This window comes from Tachypleus tridentatus, chromosome 6 (genome assembly GCF_004210375.1).
Source record: "Tachypleus tridentatus isolate NWPU-2018 chromosome 6, ASM421037v1, whole genome shotgun sequence".
Classification (NCBI taxonomy): domain Eukaryota; kingdom Metazoa; phylum Arthropoda; class Merostomata; order Xiphosura; family Limulidae; genus Tachypleus; species Tachypleus tridentatus.
The window spans coordinates 140906991-140933273 of NC_134830.1; the positions used below are offsets into that span (position 1 = coordinate 140906991).

The window sequence follows — 26283 nt, forward strand, 5'->3', positions numbered from 1 at the left end:
ACTCTCACTTAAGTTCAAACAACTGTTTTATAAACATTTTTCTTCGAAACATATTTTTGTTCAGAGAAAATTCGGTATGTTGTTTGAAGAATTGGTCGACCCAGTGCGCGAGACCACACGTGTTGGTTGGTGTTCGACTGAATACATTCGTTGAAAACACGTAAACCAATCTTATTCGTTGTAAAACGCAAAAATATACGATGGGCTACCCGAGTTAAGCCCACCATTGGGACTTCACTATTTACTTTATAGTGTTTTCTCTTAACCATTAATACTTGAAATATTTAAAATATCTTTAGTAACGAACGTGATGCACTTAAATAAAAACATGGATTTGCAATATTTATACATCCATCACATGTAAAATAAAAAAACACGAATCACAAAAAACGTGACAGTTAACAAGGTCTCCATGGAAACCGTACCATCTTCAAAATCGAAATTTTGACTAACAACAACAAAAAACAAAAAAACAAATATTCATTTTAGGAAACTTGTAATGCCAAGCTACAGTTCGGGAAATACTAGAAGCACATTCCGACCCAGTGAGTATCGCTAATACCTCGCCAAAAAACCCAGTAACTGCGTAGATTAATTATACCAGATAACTTTAATGCCAATTTACTTAGCAAATGTATCACCGTAAGGTATCAACAAACTCTTAAGTTATTCGCTAATAACACGAATAATTTCGAACAGAACAACATGTAATTTCATATTTTCACATTGTATTTTTAATTTCTGTTTACAAAATGTTGGAGCTTCAGAAATCTTGCTTGCTGAACGTACCACGTGTACATTACGAAACGTTCATTAAGTTTTCCGAATTAAATTTCGAGGTTCTTTTAACTCTGAATATCTTTAATGCAATTTTTACCCAATAACGACACAATATTGTGTCGAAACGTAATTATTAAAATATAGACTTGCTTAATGTAAAAATTGCTATTATATTTTCGATTTAATATTTTCATTGCTTAAAAAATCGCACATGAAAAACTGTTACTGCATTGCACATTGTTGCATCACTACACTGAACAAGATGTGTTGTATTGATAAACTAATGAGATCCTGGCACTTCTGTCTCCACAACCAATGAATTTCTGCCTAAACAATGACGTCAGTATTGTTTATGAAAACTTCCCTTGATGGTTCATGTGGACTCTCTACGTACCATACCAAACAGAACGTTGGTTAACATGTTCTTGATGCTTCATATGGACTCTCTCTCCCTCTCTCCATGCCATACTCAACAGAATGTTGGTTACCATGTCCTTGATGATTCATGTGGACTCTAGTACCATGCCCAACAGAACGTTGGTTACCACGTTCTTGATGGTTCATGTGGACTCTAGTACTATACCCAACAGAACGTTGGTTACCATGTCCTTGATGCTTCATGTGGACTCTAGTACTATACCCAACAGAACGTTGGTTACCATGTCCTTGATGCTTCATGTGGACTCTAGTACCATACCCAACAGAATGTTGGTTACCATGTTCTTGATAATTCACGTGGACTCTACGTACCATACCAAACAGAATGTTTGTTACCATATTCTTGATGGTTCATGTGGGCTTTCTCTCTACATACTATACCCAACAGGTCGTTGGTTACCATCTTCTTCCACAGATATCTTCACCTTTCGGCCAAAGAAATTCCAATGTCCGTACATTTATCCATTTAGATTGAACCTTGACACGTGTTATCCTGTTTTCTACGGTTTCTCCCACCTTTAGTTTTTCCAATTATGATCAGATTTTCAATTTCTTTCTCTTCATAACACGTTTGAGAAATTCCAACTTTCTATTGTAGTTACTTTCAAGATGCACCTTAAGAACCCCAACTCAACTGATTCAACTCTTCTCCCCACATGGGGATGTTGCCCCCATGGAAATTTTACTATTTGACAATATATTCTCTTATTCAGAAACGCGTCTCTTGCCATGCCTTCTCCGATTTATTTCATAATTACATTTAACATCTGGTCTTCTCCACCTTTCCAGGATGTTGCATACTATAATATTTATTAAAATATGTAAAGACTTCATTCAAGCCTGTGAGCGAAGTGGGTCGGGTTTGAGGATGACTTCCCCGTCAATACTGGATCGACCGATGTTCTGTTGCTATCACGTTTTTACCAGTTCATTCGCTTGTTCCCGCAGAATTAAGTTTTCATTTCCAGATGGTCGAATTGTTTTCCTTTTTCATCGTGCATGTAGAAGCACATGTTGTACATCAGAAAAGATGTTTAATACGTACAAATACCCACTTCAGATGTTAGCAGAAATATTAAAATAAGAGTTGGGGACAGTGGGATACTTTTAGGGTAAGGGAGAAATATGTATTTATACCTTAGGTATCAGTTTCGTCACTAAAACATGTTAAGTTTGAAGAAATTTTAAGTATTATCGGAGGGTTCTCTTAAATTCGCGTTTTCACAGACTTGATCGCTTGTTTTCGGCCTACTTTACGGCTAACATTTACGCAAAACAAACCAAATTATATGTACGAAGAAATTCTACATTCGCGATAACAAACAGATTCAAATAATCAGAAATAACATAATAGCTGATTCAACTTCCTGTCTTATAATTCTACACACTTCATAATTAGCAGTATTATAATGTACGAGAAAGCCGAACAAACATGATGTCACTTTAGAAATTGTTAGGCTAACAAACAAATTGCAACATTAACAATACAATTCATGACAATGCCTTTATAAAAACAGGTTAAGCTAGCAGGTTAGTGAGAAAAATGGTAATAAACGGATAGGATAATTAGAGCTAAGGAGGAGGTTTGAAAAATGGAAATCTTAAAAATAAAACAAATAGTTTAAGGTAAGGTTGTCAAGTTTAAAGGTAAATAAGCTGTACCTTTATACTGTTGTTATGACAGGAAAAACTAGAATATAAAAAAATGAAGAAAAATTAATGAATAAAAACCCACCATATTTAATATGTGCCACCTTCGTCATCCTCAAAATTATAAACCAGTGTGTTTACAGTTCAGTACAAGTTACAGTAAGTAAGCTCTGTTTTTAATATGATTCCTTAATGGTAAACATATTATGCAAGTTACTATTAAAAGAAAAAGTATTACTTTTAAACTTTATCATTTTTTTGTATACGAACCAACCTTGAGGACCAAAAATCTATAGTCCATGAAAACTCAATAACCTTTGTCTTCTTATAACTGTCTAAACTATAACCTTGCAAAATATTTTATATTGGATTTAAAAACTTTGTCTCCAAAATAAGCACACAATTAAAAACTATACCACGCCTTCTACAATATTTATATAATAACGTCATCATGTCAATCTGATGAGATAAACCTGTCTCCTCAAACCCCCTATCATGAAACAATACAAAAATAATTTCGCAACATCCTAAAAATGGAATCAACATAAAACAGAATACGTAATATTACAACTAGCAACATTTATTTGCTTTCAATACAAAAACTATTACTTCGATTACACGGACTTGCCAAGGGAAAGTTATTATCAGATGCTTTGATAACTTTTTTAACATCACATAGAACACCATGACCTGGTCACTTCTACGCAGAAACCTGGTTTTTGGCTTAAATATGTAAATGACATTTTTTGTGGTCATACTTTTTAGATGAATAAACAAAAATATCTCCAACATACAAACAATCTACATAAAGACAAACGTTTCACAGTGGAAAATAGAAACAACCACATGATTAATTTTTTAAACGCTAACATCACAAAACCTCTCAAGGTTTCACTATTAAAATTCATAGAAAAACATAGAAATTATATAAACAGGTGTTTCTTAGTCATGTAATCCACCAGGAGTTAGGTACTCTAAAAAAGTCTCCTAAATTTAACATATACCACAGGAAACATCGATGGAGAAGTTGGACACCTAACACCAGGGTTAACCAGTTCTATACTACACGGGAAACATCGATAGAGAAGTTAGACACCTAATACTAGGGTCAACCAGTTCTCTACTACATAAACACAAGGGACACTCAAACTCAGTTACACTATCGCATATATAAAAAATATTAACTTGTATCTGTATCAGAAACCGGGAAAAGACCAACATGGAAGTATAATCTTAACAGCTAAATCTGTTTCCACCACTGGAATGAAAATTAAACACGTCACATCAAACATTACAAAACAAAGTTTCCCAACCTTTTACACAAGTGGTAACTTGAGTACCAAAAAACCCTTCAAGTCCATAAACACGAGTAAAAACAGTTTTTTTTTCTGAATAGAACTAAAACAAGAACCTAGTATTAACAGAAGAAAAACCAGAGAAAGCTTTATTAATAAAATCAAACAATTCCACAGTTAACAGATATCCAGTGATATTTTTGATCGTTATGACCCCTATATTCATAATCTGACAAATGTTCCTTTTTAATATTAATTCACTTTTGTTTTTCTGTTTAGTCATATTTAATCTTTCAATTCACACGGGTCGATATTTACATGAACAAGTAATCATAAACATTTACAGTTTAAATACACTGTTGGATTGTTGAATGTTGATTTAATACTAAACCGTTCGTTACTGTAAAAACTTGTGTACCATATAATGATCGTACAAGTGATCGAAATGTCGTACCTGTTCTGAAAATAAACTTTAAAAGCCATAACTTGTAATAAAATATACTTACTCAATATGTAAACTGAACAGTTTACATATCAACGTTATCCTTAAATCAATGTCAACATGTGTTCACCGTTTACACCAACTTTCACAAAGACCTAACGAAATAACAAGTGTGAATGTAAACGTGGTAATAATCCACATTAGTTCACGTTCTGTGTAACACTTGTAACAAGTCAAAGCCCTTTGTGTGTAATATATATACACTCTGCAACCATTCAGACGGTGAAGTGGAAATCTAGGGTAAAGAGATAAGTTGTAGCAACTATCTTGACAAACAGACAGACTGGAATTGTTTTCAGTAGTTAGTTCATCAAACCAACATTTGGTTATGAACTACAGACAAAAAAAAATACACAGTAAATTATAATGACTCAACGACCATGGTTCGGATGTTGTCCGCCAGGGCAAGGTGATTATTAATGTCTAGTTGAAATAGTTCGACGAATGTTTATCTTTTCGTTTATACTTATGTCTCCTTCGACAAGTTGAAGTCGCCATGTTAATATTCTTGTCATATGAATTGTCAAACATTAGTTCCAGACACACTTAAATGAGGGTATGGGAAGGTGTGACTTACGTCAAACAACATCAAAAACACAAGCTTCGAAACGCTCAGCCTATCTACTAATTTATAATTCATACTTATGGAACACCTTTTAAAATGTAAATACATTTGTAGGATTATGTGTCTTCTTTTGTTTTCTGACTTTAATTCACATCCTCATACAACGTGGTTACCGAGAAAAGTTTTATTATATTTATACTGTAACTACACCTTTCTCTCTGTCTACAAATGATAACTATACAGCATTACGGAAATAGGCACAATAACGGTAAGGCGTTACAGAACAAGACACGATAACGGTAAGGTGTTACAAAACTGTACATGATAATGATAAAGCGTTACAGAAGTAGACAGGATAACGGTAGTAGAATGATATGTAAACAACCTACCAACAGAACAAAGTTGTACAAAACATCACAATAACAATTAATCCAACTGAGAAATGAAACAGTAAAACTCCACAGCCATACTATACCCAGTTCTTTGTGATATTTAAATTGGAACATTTCTTACCACATAACGAAGTGATACTGCTACTTTCTTCATGTACAAACTTTCTCGTAACTGCTTCTTCCATTATCTGCTTCACCTGAAAAATACAAGTCAATAGTTACGACAAAACTTATTCCAGAAAACCATAAAATTAAACCATACGTACTAAATGTCCAGACCTTAAATTAAAGCTGTTAACCATTAAGGGCCACCCACTACTGACACGATCATTCTCAACCGAAATGGCTATTTCGTCATAACGCCACCAGATATAAATATCGTGTAACGAACCTCGGGCCTACTTTCTGCAGTAAAGTACATTACCCATAAGTTACAAAACGAAACAAACAACGTTTTGTTTGTGATGCAAAATAAACAGAAAATAGTTATGGCGAAATGTGGAAACTTATAAATGTAAACAGTTACTTGGGTTATGATGGAACTTTCCTGTCCAATGCGCATTTAATATATTGAAGTATGTGAAATTCCAAGACGTACAAATAGATTAATAAGAGCCGTCTCACCAGAGGACGACGTTGAAACATACAGAAAGCTTTCAAAACAATTCACTTTCGACTTCGAGAGAGATAATCCAGCGGGTTCCAAACAAAACACAAAACATCTTAACAGAAACCAACAGAAATCATGGTTCTTAACTCAGGAGATTAGCTTTTCTTCTTCTGTGTTGTAATAGCTCTTATCGCTAAATGTAAAAAGCTTTTACCAATCTAATATTTGAAAATGGAGAGACTTTCCTGACTCGAGACAATATACTCTACAGGGAAACTTTATTTTACTATCTGACAAAAGAACAAAGAACCTTGAAGACGACTTCCAACATTCTGATCCTAAATATACGAAATACAGTAGATATTCACTACTACATGCGGTATACAATAAACATTCACTACTACTATAGAATATATCAACACTCAAACACAAAACATGGTCTAAGACAGGCGTTTAGAACAAAACAGTACTTGCACTGTGTTAACAGTGTACAGTTGCATTACTTGATGTCATCTAAAAGAAACATTTAAAATTGACGTCATTAGTGCAAAGTACGTTTTCTACGCCATATTTTCACTCGTATTTGTTTACGCTCTAAAGTAGCTAATAAGTATTTCCAGAGTTGTTTGTCACAAACACTGAAAAATTTCAAAACGACAGCCTAAAAACTTTAATCAAGTTTCTGTAAAAACATAGATATGGCACGTGCTCCTACGTACTTCCGTTTCATGTAGAGCATCAAAAAATATGGTTTATATAAACAATTCAGTATTTTAACGTTTGGAACTGCCAGTATTTTATCCTGACAGAAAGTGGCTTAGTAGTTAGTCCTCCTAATTAAAGGACATCACACAATGATACACACAGATACTGAGTACTCTAAGTTTGTAATCAATAAGGCTTACTTACAGAAGTAAACATGGCGTAACTATAATTAGTTTTCTCCCCAAGATAAATATAAATAGCTACAAATCTGCTGTGGTTTACCTTCTATAGTAAAATACTTTCACTGTACAGTTCTTTCCCAAACGTTACGTTATTCAACTTAAATTAAGATGTAACAAGGCTTAACACAGAAATTTCCACTTCGTCCTTTGCCTTCTGCCAAAACTCCCACATACTAGTCGCTGAAGTCATGAGCTCGAGAAAAGGAACGATTTTACTAACATCTGGTTGACGACTAACGATAGGGAATGATTTCTTCAAATGTTACCAACATTGGAAGAAGAACTAAAGGAAGGAAATGATTTTTTTAAGATGTTACCAATATCTGGTGGACAGCTGAAGGTAGAAAATGATTTCCACAGATTTTACCAACATCTGGTGGACAGTTCAAGGTAGGGAATGGTTACCACAGATTTACCTCGTTTCATCAGGAAGACACACACACACACACACACACACACACAACGAGTGAAAACAAAACAAGAATCTAAGTCATTGTTCAAGTGAAGCAAGAAAACAAACGGGTCAGTTTAACCAAAAGAAACAAAATTCTCATTATCCTATATCTTTTTATTACAAATGTAAATTTACTGATGACCAAGTGATGTTTGCAGCATTATCTTTTTCACTGAACTTTAAGTATCTCAATATATTATAACATTATGTATCATTCTGAGGAGACTGAAGGGGCGTTTGGGATGTTGATCTCCATACGATCATCCAACTAGAAACTAGGAGTAATTTGATCTGACTGTTTGGGATGTTGAGCTTCATATGACTAACTAAAAACTAGGGTTAATTTGATCTGACTGTTCGAAATGTTGAGCTCCATATGATCACCTAACTCAGTGGTTCCCAACTTTTTTATGCCCCGCACCCCTAAAAAATGTTAATATGTTCTCGCACCCCTCACAGTAATTATTTATTAAAGAATAAAGGTGAAGGTGGCCAAAACAAATGTTATCTCGCACCCCTGGTTGGGAACCACTGATCTAACTAGAAAACTGGGGGCAATTTGATCTGACTCTTTTGGGATGTTGAACTTCATATGACCAACCAACTAGAAAACTCGGGGTAATTTGATCTGACTCTTTGGGATGTTGAACTTCGTATGACCAACCAACTAGAAAACTCGGGGTAATTTGATCTGACTCTTTGGGATGTTGAACTCCATATGACCAACCAAACAGAAAACTCGGGGTAATTTGATCTGACTCTTTGAGATGTTGAACTCCAAATGACCATCCAACTAGAAACTAAAGGTGATTTGATCTGACTGTATGGGATGTTAACTTTCATATGACCATCCAAATAGAAACTAGGGGTCGTTTGCTCTAAATGATTAGGCAAGTGAGTAGAGATCTAATACATTCCTTGACTGTTCTGCTATCTTGTGTGAACTGTAGTTTCTCCTATTCAAGGGTCATCAGCACAGATGAGTCAGCAAACCAAAGAAATACAGTTATGCTTCTTACGCTGATCATGCGTATATAACAAACATTATGGGATTCGAGACTTCGTTAATTCAGCATATAGTAAACTAAATTAATTTAGATATGTGGATATTGTTATGAAACTGGAACTAATATTCTATATTATACAATGGACCAAATGTGTCACAGATTCCCTTTTCAATTTTACCTTTGGTGAAAAAGAAGAGTTCTTTAACACATTTATAATCCTTTAAATGCTCTATAATAGAGAGAATAGCTGAGTTAGGCACAATATCACAACATTAATCACATGCCTAAATTAATTCAGGTTACTGTATGGTGAATTAAAAAGGTTTTGTTTTGAATTTCGCACAAAGCTACACAAGAGCTATCTCCGCTAGCCGTCCCTAATTTTGCAGTATAAGATTAGAGGGAAGGCATCTAGTTATCATCACCCACTGCCAACTCTTGGGCTACTTCTTTAGCAACAAACAGTGGATTGACCATAATATTATAACGCCCCACGACTGAAAGGGCGAGCATGTTTGGTGTGACGGAGATTCGAACCCGCGATCCTCGGATTACGAGTCAAGTGCCTTCACCACCTGGCCATGGCAGGTATGAATTAAAAAGACTCAAACCTTACAAATATTACATTTGACAGTGTCTTGTGTTTTGTAGACAATTAGTACATCAAAAACTGATAGCCCCTGGGAAAGGTATGTACCAGAGAAATATATCCATACACTGAGATCGTAAAGGTGGTGTGTTCAGGCCAAGTTTTAAAAGTTCCAAGTGAAAGAAGGCCTGTAGGCAGGGATCAACTTCCACCGAGGTACATGGGTCGGGTGGTACTGATCACGGCCGATCTCTCGTAAGATGATGGGAAAATGATCACTACCTTGTGGATTAATGCCAATCTCCCAGAAAAAGTGAGTGAGTAGTGAAGGGAACAGGCAGAAAGATAAAGAGCTGTAAATGACTGACTAGGTGCATGAAAATGTGTTAGAGTCAGTGTTGAATAGAGCCAGGTTGTGGTTCAGGAGTGTATGCTCTATGGTGCGCCCTCTCATATCAATACGGGAGCCACCCCAGAGGGGATTATGCCCATTGAAATCTCCCAAGATTAAAAAGGGGGTAGGCAGTTGCTCAATGAGGGTATCGAGGTCTGATTGATTATACTGCGTTTCAGGTGTAAGATATAGAGAGCAAATAGTGATAGTACAACCCAAGGAGACACGGATGGGTATTGCCTCCAAGGGTGTGGTCAATGACAGAGACCGGGTAGGCACATGCTGATCAACTAGCAATGCAACTCCCCCATGTCCCCGTCCTACACATAGCCTGTCGTTCCAGTATAATGAATAGTGGCAGATAGTAACTGTATTTGTAGGCTGTAGAAATCTTTCCTGCAAAGAAAGACATATGAGATGATAAAAGTCAATCAGATCTTTGATGTCAGTCACATTTGATTGGAAACCTCGACAGTTCCATTGGATTAGTGTGGCCATGTGTAATTATTTCAGAGAAAAGACGGTAGAGAGTCCTTCTGTTGACGACCGCGTTTTCTTTCTTTATTGTATGTGGGTCTATGATTCCACTAAGATGTCACCCGAACGTAGGTTTTTTTTATCGATTTAGGGGAGCCAGCAAGCCCTTTTGTATAAAAATTGGGGACATTTGCCCTAGAGGTTTGTCACTTAAGGAATGCAAAATTAAGAATCGTAGGACAGATTCAAGTGGTGATTTAGGCTGTACAGATTTATCAATGTGTGGTCGTTTTCCAGTAGTTGGGTTTTTCTCGATGGTTTCAAGTTGTGTTTTTTTTTGTTTTAGGACTATCCATAATAAATAGAAAATTTTTCGGTGCTCACTGACCCCACCCACCGTGGAGCACTACAAGCGGACGCACTACAGTGCCTTAAGGACTACAACACCCGTTGTGGACGTCCTATGCTGGTACTCAGCTGACCCTGGCCCAAAAGGACTAGCCGATTGATCCTGTGGGGGCCACCCCAAGACCGCCCATTTACAGGAATTCAAGGCCAAAGTGGTGTGTTGGAGTTGGACTCCTCAATCACCAGGATTCTCTCCTCCCCTTCAGGGATTACCACGCACGGCAAACACGCAGGTGGATTTTTAGATCCCAGAGGAGGTAAACTGTAAGAACAGAACGTACAGGAAAAGCAGTTAGAAATTCAACTATTCTTCCCAGTGAGTGATCCTGGGAATTTTTTTTTTCACATCAAACCAAACTGTCAATTATCTATACACGCCCATGTGGTATGGCAACTATAGAAACGAATCAGTTGAAATCTAGGCTTTCTATTAATTAGAAATTTACAAAAGTCAGCCTCAGAAAAATCTAATAATAAAGTGTAAATTAGACCCTGTCAGAGATAGGCATTAAAAGTGGTTTATGATTTGTCAACGATTGCTCTTTAGCCAAACAAGATTGGATAATATAAAAATATAACTTCAGAATATCGATTAAGAAATTATAGAGAACACATTACATTTCGTATTTGTCTATGGAGTGAACAAAAAGTTCAGAAAAAGAGAAGGTTTAAGAACAAGTATCCAACTTTTCATCCCAGGGGAATTCGAGATTGTTTTTAAATATTTTCTTGTACAATTAGGAACTTAAATTTTGACTTGCTTATTTCTGTTTCAAGTTTGTTCGTACCATAATAATTAAGTGCTTTAATTAAATTTTTAATGTTACTCACTTAAACGTCGTGACACGCGCAGATTGACTTGACAGCATACGAAGGGTTAGTCACGTACGCACCTAACTAACGGGGCCCGGCATGGCCAAGTGTATTAAGGCGTTTGACTCGTAATCCGAGGGTCGCGGGTTCGAATCCCGGTCGCACCAAACATGCTCGCCCTCCCAGCCGTGGGGGCGTTATAATGTTACGGTCAATCCCACTATTCGTTGGTAAAAGAGTAGCCCAAGAATTAGCGGTGGGTGGTGATGACTAGCTGCCTTCCCGCTAGTCCTACACTGCTAAATAATAGACGGCTAGCGCAGATAGCCCTCGAGCAGCTTTGCGCGAAATTTAAAAACGAACAAACCTAATTAACGTGCAGTCAGTCACATAAGCACGTTCATGTTCTTTTCAAAAGCGTGAACTAACCAGTTTCCCATATTTAATACTATTGTCGATTTTCACGGCGAGATTCGTTTATAGACTGAAGTATGAACTCAAAACTATTACAAACATTTATAATTCTGTGACAATACCAGAGAAGGCAATCAGTAAAAACTCCGAAGGTATAGACTGCAAATCCTGTAAAACAAATTAATGACAGTATGATGCAGAAATAAAAGAACTAAAGACCAAGAGACTGAACAAAACGATTTATGTACATTTTCTTCAGAGTAATAAAACCAAAATGTCATTTTTGAATAAGAAAAACATATCAGCTTGTTCTAATTTATCTACACGTGGAGTAACCATCTGTTCACAATATTAGTCTGTTTAACCTTCGACTTTACTTTAATTCTCTGTTCAATGATCTGTTAAATCGACAAGTATAACCAATTACAAATTTATTTTGTTCTACACACAGGCGTCCGTTTCAAATAAAATTATATTACGTAAAGGTCATATCCAGGGATTGAAAGTCGAAGTGCAGTTTGATGTTGTCTGATCGAACATGACAAATAACGACGAGAGCACCTAATATGTTTAAAAGAGGAAACTGAAAGTTCGAGATGTTTGTTTCAATAAAACCATGTCAAGCTAGTGTCAACAACCACTATCTTTTATAACGGGGGCGCTAGTAACTTCCAGGGTATTATACCAGCTTAACCTGAATACATTATCTGAATCCCTGTGGACCTAAAGTATACTTCAAATAAATAAATATACACATACAAACACAGTGAAAAATTAAACACAATGGTTCCACTCATTGTTTGCGTTTCAATACAACAAATAAAATACGACAATAAGGAAAAACTGATTCAACAACCAACCCTGATCATTTTTCTCGATTTCTTTCTAAATTCAGGCTAGGTTAGAAATAAGAATATATACAAGAAAGAAACAGGTAATGGTGATAGAATTTTGAGAATTAAAGCCCAGTAAAAGAGTCATTAGTTATGACTTTTGAGTAAACTACTTACTAAAAGTTCTATTAAACAACAATCAGAATGTCTAACAATAATTTCAGGTCAGCCACACACAAAACCAAACTGACCATTTAATTCTACAATAATACGAGTGTTTATAGACGATAACAGTTTTTAAAACTGCACCACAGTGATTAACGAACCAACGGATTTTATTACAGCGTATTATAGAGCACCACGTAGACAATATAAAATAATTTATTAGTGTAACACAAATACACACGAATATTTCCCTGTATTTACGTAAACGGCGGGCTTTAATAATTTCTTATACTGCATTCTTTCAAAAATTACAATATGGTTTCCGTAGATAATTTTAAAACGACAATAGGCCCATAACATGTTATAAAAATAAGACTGAGGTAATAATTAATCCGTAAGCACACGCAACAAGTTCGATTTAAAGTGGTTGTTGATAGATATTTTAATTCTCAACAAATGACGTAACCACACGGTTTATACCCATAACAAAAAATCGTACTAAAATTGCCCAAAACAATGTGTATGGAAGATTTTATTGTTTTTGAAATTCGCGCAAAGCTACATAAGGGTTATCTGCGCTAGCCGTCCCTAATTTAGTGTAAAATAAGAGGGAAGACAGATAGTAATCACCACCCACTGTCAACGTTTGGGCTACTCTTTTACCAACAAATAGTGGGGTTGACTGTCACTTATAACGCCCCTACGGCTGAAAGGGCAAACATGTTTGGTGTGACGGGGATTCGAACCCGCGACTCTCGGATTATGAGTCGAGTGCTTTAGCCACCGGGGCTCCTGTAGAAAATTTATACTAACACTACAGTTAATAGTCAGAGGTCTTCAAACTTACGATTGACTTTTTTGTTGTTGTTAGGTGACCCCAAGATACGATCAAATAAAGTAAACCCTTTTGATGATGTAACAGCTGCTCGTTGATTAAAAACGCTACTTACCTTATGGAAATTAAAAATATGTTCACGCATCGTGTAGTTAAAGTTTAATTTTTAAACCGCAGAAACTTTTATTTCTGATACATGATGTCGCTGGATAAATTTCATGATTATTGTAAAAAAACATTTTACCAGAAACATTGTGAAAACAAAAGATAAAAAATACACAGTACGCGCCACAGAAAATGTTTCATCATTCTAAATCAACATACAAGCCAGTCGTTAAATTATTTTACTATCAGCGCCATCTATTCTGGGTTGTGTTAATCGATTCCCGCAATATCCTGTAATGTAATACAATTTATTCAAATCAATCTTACGCTGTCAAGAAAGAGATGATAAAAAAATAGCTGTTTGCGATAATGGCGAATAAAGTTGTAAGGGCGTCGTCAGTACCAACAGTACATACGTAGGCCTATGAAAATCTCGAGTCCAGTTCATAGGTCGTAGTAAGGCTCATGTCATGTGTGTGTTCTGCCCACTGCGAGTATCGAACCCAGATATTCAGCATTATAATATCCAAATTTGCCGTTAACAAACAAAAATGGTTATGAAGTCATAAAACCACGTTCTGCACTTTTTACGGATCCAGATTTAATTTTACGTGACCAAAATACTGTTGAGATCCACAAGAGGAATGTAAACACCTGATGAGCCCCATGTCGTATGAAGTTTCAGAAACAGCATATAGAGGAATGTTAACACCTGATGAGCCCCATGTCGTATGAAGTTTCAGAAACAGCATATAGAGGAATGTTAACACCTGATGAGCCCATGTCGTATGAAGTTTCAGAAACAGCATATAGAGGAATGTTAACACCTGATGAGCCCCATGTCGTATGAAGTTTCAGAAACAGCATATAGAGGAATGTTAACACCTGATGAGCCCCATGTCGTATGAAGTTTCAGAAACAGCATATAGAGGAATGTTAACACCTGATGAGCCCCATGTCGTATGAAGTTTCAGAAACAGCATATACCACGTACAAACTTCCATGAATAAAATTTGTTTTTCAATGTCTCTGATACAATTTAACCTTCCTATGCTAAGCAGTCTAAAATAATTGTATAACATGTTTTTCCTTCATTATCACTATATTCAGATTCGAGTAGTTTTTGAAGAATATACCAGAAAAGTAAATTATTAACTATTTTAAGCACTATGTAAAACTGTCTTACATACAGCCTAGACCTTAAAAATGTTTATCACTTCGAACATCACCGTCTGAAAGAGGGAACACACAAAATAAAGAACAGGTGGAAATCGCTTCCTGTAACTGTGGTAAAACAATTCACAACAAGTAAATTACTACCACATAATTTCCTGATTTCATGTTTCTTAATAGAAGACATCTGACAAAATATCTGACAAAAAACAAACAACAAAATCAACTCGAAACGGGAGTCGCCTGTAAAGATGTCTTTCCTTTTGAGTGCTGCACTCCCTACACAACCAACTGGTTTAAGTAGCAGCGTCTATTCACTCGTACGTTCCTTCTGAAACCAAATATCGCACTGTTGTAAGTCAAGTTACGTACATATACCACACAAACACATTATGTGATGTCACGAGAGTCGTGTGGAAACTAACCGCTAACAAGGTTTAACTCCAAAAAACATGCATCAACCACGTTTACTTCCTTTAACACTGCTTAACAATAGAGGATTTACAGCAAATGAATTCCTTAAACAAAGCTTAGCTATATAGGATTTACATCATGAGACATCCTTGAACAGAGCTTAGCTATACAGGATTTACAGCAATCATGCAACTTCTTTTAACAAAGCTTAGATATATATGATTTACATCAACCATGTGACTTCCTTGAACAGAGTTTAGCAACATAGGATTTACATCAACCATGTGACCTCCTTGAACAGTTTAGCTATAAAGAATTTACATCAACCATGAAACGTCCTTGAACAGAGCTTAGCAATATAGGATTTACAGCAATCATGTGACTATTTTTAACAAAGCTTAGCAATACAGGATTTACATCAACCATGAAACTTCCTTGAACACAGCTTAGCTATATAGGATTTACAGCAATCATGTGACTATTTTTAACAGAGCTTAGCAATATACAATTTTCATCAACTATGTGACTTCCATGAACACATAAAACAACTTGTAGATAAAACTTCTGATAAGAATACTGTTTCTACTTTTAAAAAGCACCAATTTCTTTCTGAATGGCAGAGTACCCCAAAACATGTCGACAGAATCATCTGAAGGAAACTTTCATTTCATTCACTTACTAGATATGTTCTAAATACCTAATATATTTTTATACAACAATACAGTATAAGAAACAAAGAAAAAAGAGAGTGCGTATCCTCTATAGAGGTATTAATGATTAAAAAGAGAAATGATAAATTTAAGTTTTGTAACACATTAAATGTTTTGAAGAGTTTGTTTCATATATTATGTTACATACACAAATTACTGACCACTTTCAATTTTTTAAAATGTTGTATGTGTAAATCAGCATCAATTCTCATATTTCAATAGATGTTCTGTTTATTTAAAAAAATATCTGAAAACTGGGCATATTGATTATTTTATTGTTTCAAATAAACATAACATTACCTATTAAATAAATTCATAAATAGAACAGCCATAGCTTAAAGCAGAGTTATTCTCAACTATTATATTATAACATTCTCAGTTTGTCACAAGTTTACTTTCAATTAACACATAAATCAGTCTAAAGTAAGATTATTTTATATTAATTGGAATATATAACTTAAGTTCACTGAAAAATAAACATGGTAAAAACTATCCTTAGTTACAGTATGACTGAACTTTTTTGGGAATATTTTAATTTGTTAATAATAAAATTTGATAAACTGTTCAGTCATGTTTTTAAAATATTCTATTATGGTTTTGAGTTTTAAAGTTAGTTTAAAAGAGATTAATCAACAAATCTGACAGCACAGCATTCCTTGTAAACTGTACTGTTAAGTTTATTCAAAAGCAAAGAGAATACATCACTTTCAGATGGTATTACTAATAGAAATAAACCATTACAATGTTAGTATGTTTTGTGACAGGAAACATAGAGTCATTCATAAGAAATCTCTCTGATAAATGTCATTCTGCAATACAAGTGTTTTATTATTTTGGATATTTCTCCTGAACTAAGTAATCACCCATACTAGCAACTATATAGTTTTAGTAGAGAAGACATTTATATGGTTGTGAAATTTTTATGGTATTTCTACTATTCTATAATATCCTACTCCACCACTACTTTTCATGATTTAACTTATAAAAGATATAATCCTTTATATAAAAAAAAATACAGCATGAAAGGTTAGTCTAACAATTCTGTAGCCACCCAGTCGACTGGTGTTTCATATCCATTACAAATTAACCCCCAGTTACTCATCAAATAACAGGGTAGCCTGAAATAACTAGGGTAAAGGACAAAACCTGCTAAAAGTAAGCCTAAAACTCTCAACTTTAGAAGTTAGTAAGGGTTGGTTGGTTGATTTAGTTTTATGGCACAAAGCAGCTAGGCTATTGCACCAAACGTCCAGTAAAAAAAGTAAAAGTAAAGTAAATGTAGTAAAATTCATAAAAGGAAATGAAGGTAAAAACAAAACAGCAATTACACATAAAATGGCATAAAACCAGTGTTGACATCCAGTCTACAATGTTGTAACGGGCTTCCTATAGCATAATGGTAATGATCATAACTCGCCAGGAAGACAAACAGATAAGTACAAGAACCACTGTCAGTCACCCGAAGTTGGCTTTTCCAGTCCTGGTTCCGGGTGATGCGTCATTATGGCCAGTATCAAGAAGTAATAAAAGTGTTAAAAGACATGCAGTAAAATTGTAATAACAACTCGCCAGAATGACTAACGGGTAGTTCAAACAAATAGTTCAAACAGCAGCGTTAGTCACCTGAAGTTGGCCTTTCCAGTCCTGGTGTCGAGTTATTTAATGTTCTGGCCATTTTCCAATTTCAAATCGAACTAGAGAGATTGAGACTCTTAAAAGGAAACCACAATTAAAAAGGTGTAATGAATGAATATCAAACACTTAAATGACATTAAAAAGATTAATGGCCATTAAAAAACTAAAAACATTACCAAGCTGGACAGTGTCACCATCACCAATAACACTGTCTAACGTTATGGACAAACCTTGAGACAGAACATGTTTAAAATAGTGCTGTCATTGAGAGTAGTAACGATGGCAAGAAAGTAAAATGTGGCTTACAGTGATTTGAGTGTTACACAGACTACACACTGGTGCAACAGTTCTAGATAAAAGAAAATGATGAGTTAAAAAACTGTGACCAATGCGTAGTCTAGTTAGAACAACTTCCTCCTTCCAAACCTTACGGAAGTTAGATGGCCAAAGTCTAATATAGGGTTTTATTTGGAAAAGCTTGTTGTCGCGTTGCTCACTCCAAGTTGACTGCCAGCTGGCACGGAGCCAAGCCTTGAATACAGGACCAAAGTCCATGTATGGAATAGGCACAGTGGTGATAGTGCCAGAGCAGATAGATTTAGCTGCAGTGTCTGCAAGCTCGTTCCTGCGAATACCAACGTGGCCTAGTATCCAGAAAAACTGGATAGAAGTAGATGTTAACTTCTGATTTTGAGGCCAGAAAACTAGAAAGTGGATTATGCTGCCTCTTGATTTATTCCACTGACTGAAGTTTAGTAAAAACAGATCTTAAAATTCATTTGTTTACATCAATAGTACCAAAGGAAGGTTTAACGTACGAAAATATTTTAACATTATACTAAATAAAGAACACCTGTATTAACTTTTATAATAAATTAGAAAATTAGGGTAGCTTTATACCCCTCATGACTGTTTTCAGAACAAATCTAGTTCCTAATTTGTAAATGTAGTCATTTTCCTTCAACAAGTGAGAAAGAGTACTTAAACCTCAAACTGTAAACAACAAGGTTACATTCATCTCATAAAATACAGTGCCCAATAGAACAGTTTCAACATTCTTACAAACATGGTTACATTCATCTCATAAAATAGTGTCCAACAGGACAGTTTCAACATTCTTACACACATGGTTACATTCATCTCATAAAATACAGTGCCCAACAGGACAGTTTCAACATTCTTACACACATGGTTACATTCATCTCATAAAATACAGTGCCCAACAGGACAGTTTCAACATTCTTACACACATGGTTACATTCATCTCATAAAATACAGTTCCCAACAGAACAGTTTCAACATTCTTACACACATGGTTACAGTCATCTCATAAAATACAGTGTCCAACAGGACAGTTTCAACATTCTCACACACATGGTTACATTCATCTCAAAATACAGTGCCCAACAGGACAGTTTCAACTTTCTTACAAACATGGTTACATTCATCTCATAAAATACAGTGCCCAACAGGACAGTTTCAACTTTCTTACAGACAAGGTTACATTCATCTCATACAATACAGTGTCTAACAGGACAGTTTCAACTTTCTTACAGACAAGGTTACATTCATCTCATACAATACAGTGTCTAACAGGACAGTTTCAGCTTTCTTATAGACATGGTTACATTCATCTCATAAAATACAGTTCCCAACAGGACAGTTTCAACTTTCATATAGACAAGGTTACATTCATCTCGTACTACAGTGTCTAACAGGAAGTTTCACAGCATATGTACTAACAGGACAGTTTCAGCTTTCTTATGCATATGATTACATTCATACAATACAGTGCCCAACAGGACAGTTTCAACATTCTTACACACATGGTTACATTCATCTCATAAAATACAGTTCCCAACAGAACAGTTTCAACATTCTTACACACATGGTTACATTCATCTCAAAATACAGTGCCCAACAGGACAGCTTCAACATTCTTACAAACATGGTTACATTCATCTCAAAATACAGTGCCCAACAGGACAGTTTCAACTTTCTTACAGACATGGTTACATTCATCTCATAAAATACAGTGCCCAACAGGACAGTTTCAACTTTCTTACAGACAAGGTTACATTCATCTCATACAATACAGTGTCTAACAGGACAGTTTCAGCTTTCTTATAGACATGGTTACATTCATCTCATACAATACAGTGTCTAACAGGACAGTTTCAGCTTCCTTATAGACATGGTTACATTCATCTCATAAAATACAGTTCCCAACAGGACAGTTTCAACTTTCATATAGACAAGGTTACATTCATCTCGTACAATACAGTGTCTAACAGGAGAGTTTCAGCTTTCTTATGCATATGATTACATTCATACAATACAGTGTGTAACAGGACAGTTTCAACTATCTTCAGATGACAACATAAATTATAGAAAATCAAACTTCTGATATAAACCTTTTATAGTTTGTGTGTATACTCTATTTACAAACATCCCATCATTAAGCTCCAAGTTCATAAGTTTTAAAATTATGTTATTAAACTTTTAATAGAATTATAAATTATTATGAATAATCTCTGTTAATCTAAGTGTCAAGCATTAAAACCTTCATACCAGGAAAAGTTGTGTTACATTCCTCATCTTCAACATGGAGACAATATTGAACAATACAATCACATTAATTCTAACCTTCCATGTTATTTGGCCAGACAATATTTACCAAAGGTTGTGAAGGAGGTTAAGGATTCAATATGTGAGTCACTTGCTACTATTTTTGTCAATCCTTCAATAGGTACCAGAGGATTGGATGTTAGCTTATATAACTCTTATTTTCCAGGAAGGTGATAAAAATTGTCTCAGTAATTATAGATCCATTAGTCTTACATAAATTGTGGGAAAGACTTTGCAAGATCTGTTAAAATATTACTTTATAAAGTCATTTAACAAAGTTTAGAATTTTATTGGACAGTCAACATGGTTTCAGTAAGGGAAAATTTTGCCTTATAAATCTTTTGACAGTCTTTGAAAATGGGACTACTTATGTACATGAGGGTAAGGGTGTAGATTTGGTGTATCTGGACAGAACAAAGTATTTTTACAAAGCACCACACAAATTAACTGTTGAAAAATTATCTTAAGTGATTAGGACAGACTGGTTCATTGGATACAAAATTGGCAAGATGAAAAAAAGTTGTTATAAACAGTGTTCAGTCTATCTGGATTACTATCACAAGTGGGGTACCACTGGACTCAGTCTTAGGACCTCGGCTTTCTAATTTAAAGGAAGGTCATAAATGAATGAATGGTCAATAACTTACTTAAATTTGCAGATAATATTGAGATATTGGATGTTGCTGGCTGTGAAGAGAATACTGGTGATTTACAAAATTATTTAGATCATTTAGTGAGTTGGACATATAAATGGCAGATGAGTTCAATTATAATCAGTGTGAGATAATATATATGGGTTATCATAATTTGGAAAGAAATAACCTTAATAGTGTTGTACAATTATGTTACTATGTCAGTTTTGGAGGACTTATGTTACAATATCCAAGAAATATTACCATGTTGTAGAATTATGTTACTATGTCAGATTTTTGGAGGATTGTTATGTTACAATACCCAAGAAATCTTATTGTGTTGTACAATTACATTAATATGCCAAAATATTGTATTTCTCCAGCAGGAATATGGACCAGTTAACTATAACTGTTGAACATCACACATTATCAAGTTATCCTTCTGTTTATCATTATACTAGTTTTTCTAAATTTCTATGTTACAATTAATACTAACAGTTACAATTCAATGACAGGATTTGAAAAAATACCATTCTCTCTTTCTAATAACATGGAAAATTATATATCTTAACACCTAAAGAAATTTATAATATTATTGTACTTTTTTATCCTGAGAAAATTAAATTCAAAATAAGTAAATACCATAAATATAAATTTATTTCAATGTTCACCAAAAACTGATTTCATCAGAAAAATAACTATAATCACAATACCTTAGAGCTAACTAACCAAAATTAGATTTTTGTTATTTCCACAAAAGAACAAAATATTTTTCAAGTGAAACTAAAAAAAGACTGTTGATTTACTGTCAGGTAAGCAAAACATAAATAATTTAGTCTTATCTTGGTAAAGAACGTCACAAAATCTCTCACCTCCTTTTTCACCATACGCAGCAATTTCTCTCGATATTCCTTCTCTGAGAAAGAAAAAAATAAGATTAAACAAGACTACATATTTTTGTATCTAACTGAACAAATATAAAACAAACACTCGAAACATAATTAATTACTCAAGAAATATTCGAACATATTATTATTATTAGCGGTATTACCTGCCGCAACATGATCAGCCATTTTCATTAACCAACCCCACACCGGTATAAACTTTCACCCGCATGTGTTCGTACTGTCAAATACACTTCGTCTGGGTTCCAGCCGTGAGCATCAGTTGTACAAATACGCAGTTCTCAACTAGTTCCACAAATTCCTTCAACTGTTGTCATAACTTCAGCAGAAAACTTAATTTACAAATAAGCAGAGTATTTAAGTATATTAAACTTTCTACTAACATTACAATACAAATTATTTAGGAATAAATATTAATAAATTTAGATCATTTTTTTACCGGAAAAGGAGAAACCCACACTTCCGGTGCAATGATTTTTGGAAAAGTACGGTGGTTGTTCATTTGAGCCATTAATACTGTACAATTACAAAAACGTAGTCAACAAGAAATTTTGGAATGCCCGGATAAAAGTGTTGTTTAAAAAATAATATAGTTTTGGCAAAATATGCTTGTTGTGAGAGATTTTTGTTTACGAAATAACAGCTCTTATTTTAAATGTTTCAGCTTTTATTGAGCAGACCGACATACGCCCACCATTACTAAATCAGACTACAGAGGCATCTGTTGATGCGCCATAGAACTTATTGTAATTATTTTAGGAAAATAAAAGTTTGACACACCGCTTATTTTAAGATAGTTTTAAACTGAGTTGCATGTCTCAGACACTAATTTTATTTAGCTATAAAGAACCTCGAATGCAATTTGTTGAAGTAAAAATCAGTTAGTAATTTTTTATGAAAACGTAGTATGTAGACTATTATAAATATGTCGTACCAAACATGCTCGCCCTTTCGGCTGTGGGGGCGTTATAATGTGACGGTCAATCCCACTATTCGTTGGTAAAAGATTAACCCATGAGTTGGCGGTGGGTGGTGGTGACTAGCTGCCTTCCTTCTAGTCTTACACTGCTAAATTTGGGACGGCTAGCACAGATATTTCTCGAGTAGCTTTGCACGAAATTTGTAAATAAAAACAAAAAAATATATATAAATTTCTAATAGAGAAGTACATATTAACACAAAAAGTCATTACGAACTACCGTAAACAGCTAATCACAAGAATAACAAGAAATTTCAATCAACGACACAGAATTGACAACTGAACGAATATTGAAAATAAACAATACTAGAAAAATTACATAAAAAGAGAATGGGAAATTTTCAAAAGCATCAAAACACCAGTGACGTATGGCAACAGAAGAGAGGCGACACATTTGGTTGCTAACGGCACAAGAACACAGAAGGATCCTAAAAATGACAATGCTCCTACAAAGGCAACAGAAAACGAGATTCTACCTGATCTGACACGGCCCAGGATACTACGCATACAAATACAGCTCCATTGAAGATTATAATGAAAAGGGACTATTACATAATATTTTGTTTTGATAATTAAGAAACTGTTTTTATTAAAGAGAGACCTTTTTAACATATGCAAAGACTTCAGCTGCTTGGTTAGTTCGTTCTTAATTTTATCGAAACTGTATCGATAGATATACATTTCTGGATGGAAAAGTCCTAAACTGCTCGCGTACAAAAACAATGTGTTTTACCGTCTAGTGACGGAAGATGAAACTATTATTGGATATAGAAGTAATATGTGTTTGAACTGAATTTACTGCTAGTTTTCCTTTTCATTACTTTTCCACACAGATACGCGTAGTAGAAGAACAAAATGACATTACTTTTATATATCAATTAATCTGGTGTATTATTTTTTAGAAAAAACGAAATATTTAAACACTACTTTAAAACGACATAGTACAGAAAACTTTACGTTTTCACCATAATAGGAAAACATATGTCTTACCTGACATTTCTTTTCACTAAATAAAAAAATTAGGCCATTCGTTATAATACTTTATCTTGATCTAATTAAATTACATGATATTCATGTACAATATAAAGACAAAAAATCCCGCTATTTAGGTATAAAACTAACGTCAATCATACGATGGGATGTAACAACATTTTTATTGTTTTTCCTCCCCCTACAGTTTTTTACGCATTGTATAATTGGAACCTTCATTACTAAAACTAAGTTTTATTTTCAGGTATGCTGTTTGAATACAGAGATTCTTTGAACATAGATTTAGGTTTCTTTTTGCTCGTTATTTACTATGAATTTGTATCGAGTTTTAACTTGTACCTAAACTTCCCTCAAACTACAAAACTAATATATGTATTAACAGCGCTGTAATAAACAAAGGCCACCATCTCTACAACTTACGTTATCTCTATCGTTTAAGCTTCTGGTAGTTTTTTCTATAATTTCGAACAAAGCTACACGAGGGCTATCTGCGTTAGCCGTCCCTAATTTAGCAGCGTAAGACCAGAGAGAAGGCATCTAGTCATTACCATCCATCGCCAACTCTTAGGCTATTTTTTTACCAACGAATAGTGGGATTGACCGCAACTTTATATCGCACCAACGGCTGAAACGGCAAATATGTTTGCTGTGACGGTAATTCGAACCTGTGACCCTCAGATTGTGAATTGAGCATCCTAGCCATCTGGTCATGCAAAGCCTAAACCGTCACTAGAGATTAAACTCATTCTTTTACAATTTTTGATCACTTTTACTGAATATTCTCAGCTTTTCCTATCTTTTGAGTTGTAGTTTTATGTAATAATTGTTCCTTTTATAACACGAACTCATCATAAACACATACAAGATGAAGTCAGACAGAACAGAAAATTTAACAGAATATAAATAATCAAAAACTCGATTCAAGATGAGTAAGAGGTTAATACATGTAGATACATTATTAACATTTTACCTCTAATTTCCTAAAATCGATACAACTGAACGACAAATGATAACTCCAATAATATATTTTATTTATATTTTATGTATCTTCTTTGGATAAATAATTTACCATAATAAGTGTAGAGCATCATTTCTGCATGTTCCTGATCTTACTGCACAAATATTGGGTTAGTGCATGAGATTATGAAGTATCACTATTAATATGTACTACAACACTGTATGAAGACTGGACTTAGCGTTGCAAGTTTTGGCATGTTCCTGATCTTACTGCACAAATATTGAGTTAGTGCATGAGATTATGAAGTATCACTATTAATATGTACTACAACACTGTATGAAGACTGGACTCAGCGTTGCAAGTTTTGTCGTCTCAGGAATTTCTAATATTCTCCAGTAAATATTAACTACCGAGAAAACAGTTTTTCGTGAGGAAACGTGACAGCTTCCCTTGGTCGTACAGAGTAAACTCAATAAAATCTGCAAGTTTGTTCGAATTTAGTTTATTTTTATGAAACATTAATTATGAGGGTTACAATGTTTGTTGAGGTTTATATTGGCTGTTTTCCACTTTTTAAGATTGTTAAAATTAACAATTCTTTTCTTTTTTAAGATTGTTTTATTTAGATTAACAATTATTTTCTTTTCCATATTGTTGTGATGTTTCCCCCAGTTGTCCTCGTGTAGCTTTGCGCGAAATTCAAAAAACAAAACAATCCCCAGTGGCTAAACGATAGGTCTGCAGGCTTATGACACTAAAAATCTGGTTTCAATACCCGTGGTGGGCAGCGTTCACATAGCCTATTGTTTAGTTTTGTGCATAATAACCAAACTAAATTATTAGGAGTTACATTAATAGTTATTTTCTTTTTCTACTTTTTACAGTTATTGTGTTTAGAATTGATATTTCTAATTCAAAAAATAAAAATTAATTGAAAATGAAAATTTATCTTTGGATTAGATTTAATAAACGATAAATTTCACATGAATATTCAATGTCTTTATTCTGGTATTTCGAACACATTTCTTCACAATAAATACTTACAGCTTGCTTCAAACAATTCTGTTATTATTAGTTTCTTCAGCGTTCTAAGTAAAATCTGTCAGTGATATTTTACAGACAACCACTGAGGAATGATTAATCTCCAACAACAACAAACAAAAGTGTAGTAAGTTTTTTCAAGTAGTAGTTTTCTAAAATAGCGCATAAACTCGAGTTTTTGAAGTTTCTTTATTCGATGATTCGAATTCTACAATATTTTCACATCTGGTCTTAAATATATGTATATATATACATTCACACACACTGAATATTTGAGAAATATTGTCTCAGGAAGTGTCTAAAATTCGAGTTTTAATGACGTAACATTTACCAGTTAAATTGTTAGAGGAGCAGGTGAAGAAATGTGGACAGCAGACGATCCAGTGATATTTTTCTTTATTTTTTTTCTCTTTCGCCCTACTCTTTGGAGCACGTGCAAGTTGATGACAAACACAAGCTAGGGCACCAGTTTAAGTTTATTATTGTAATGTAAGCCAATAAAGACAACATCCTGGACCAAAAGCGGTGTAGTCAGACGGAGAGTT

At 34.5% G+C, this 26283-nt stretch overlaps 1 protein-coding gene across 17 annotated transcripts in view; it reads right to left on the reverse strand.

The window, feature by feature from the left end:
- LOC143253858 (small G protein signaling modulator 1-like) overlaps window positions 1-22158 on the reverse strand; it is a 62342-nt gene extending 40184 nt beyond the window's left edge. For 5 of the 17 annotated variants that reach the window (XR_013029870.1, XM_076508313.1, XM_076508311.1 and 2 more), the window contains exons 1-3: window positions 21917-22158; window positions 21738-21781; window positions 5744-5819 (exon numbers count right to left, since the gene is read on the reverse strand). Coding sequence is in view for 15 of the 17 variants with exons in the window: in XM_076508313.1 (XP_076364428.1) it covers window positions 5744-5819; window positions 21738-21781; window positions 21917-21944 (148 nt within the window). In the remaining 2 variants the exon portion in view is untranslated. Of the gene's footprint in view, window positions 1-5743; window positions 5820-6246; window positions 6488-6542; window positions 6666-21737; window positions 21782-21916 lie in introns of those variants that run through there. The other 12 variants (XM_076508317.1, XM_076508308.1, XM_076508307.1 and 9 more) reach the window with 8 other exon arrangements.
- Between the last annotated feature and the right edge of the window lie 4125 nt (window positions 22159-26283).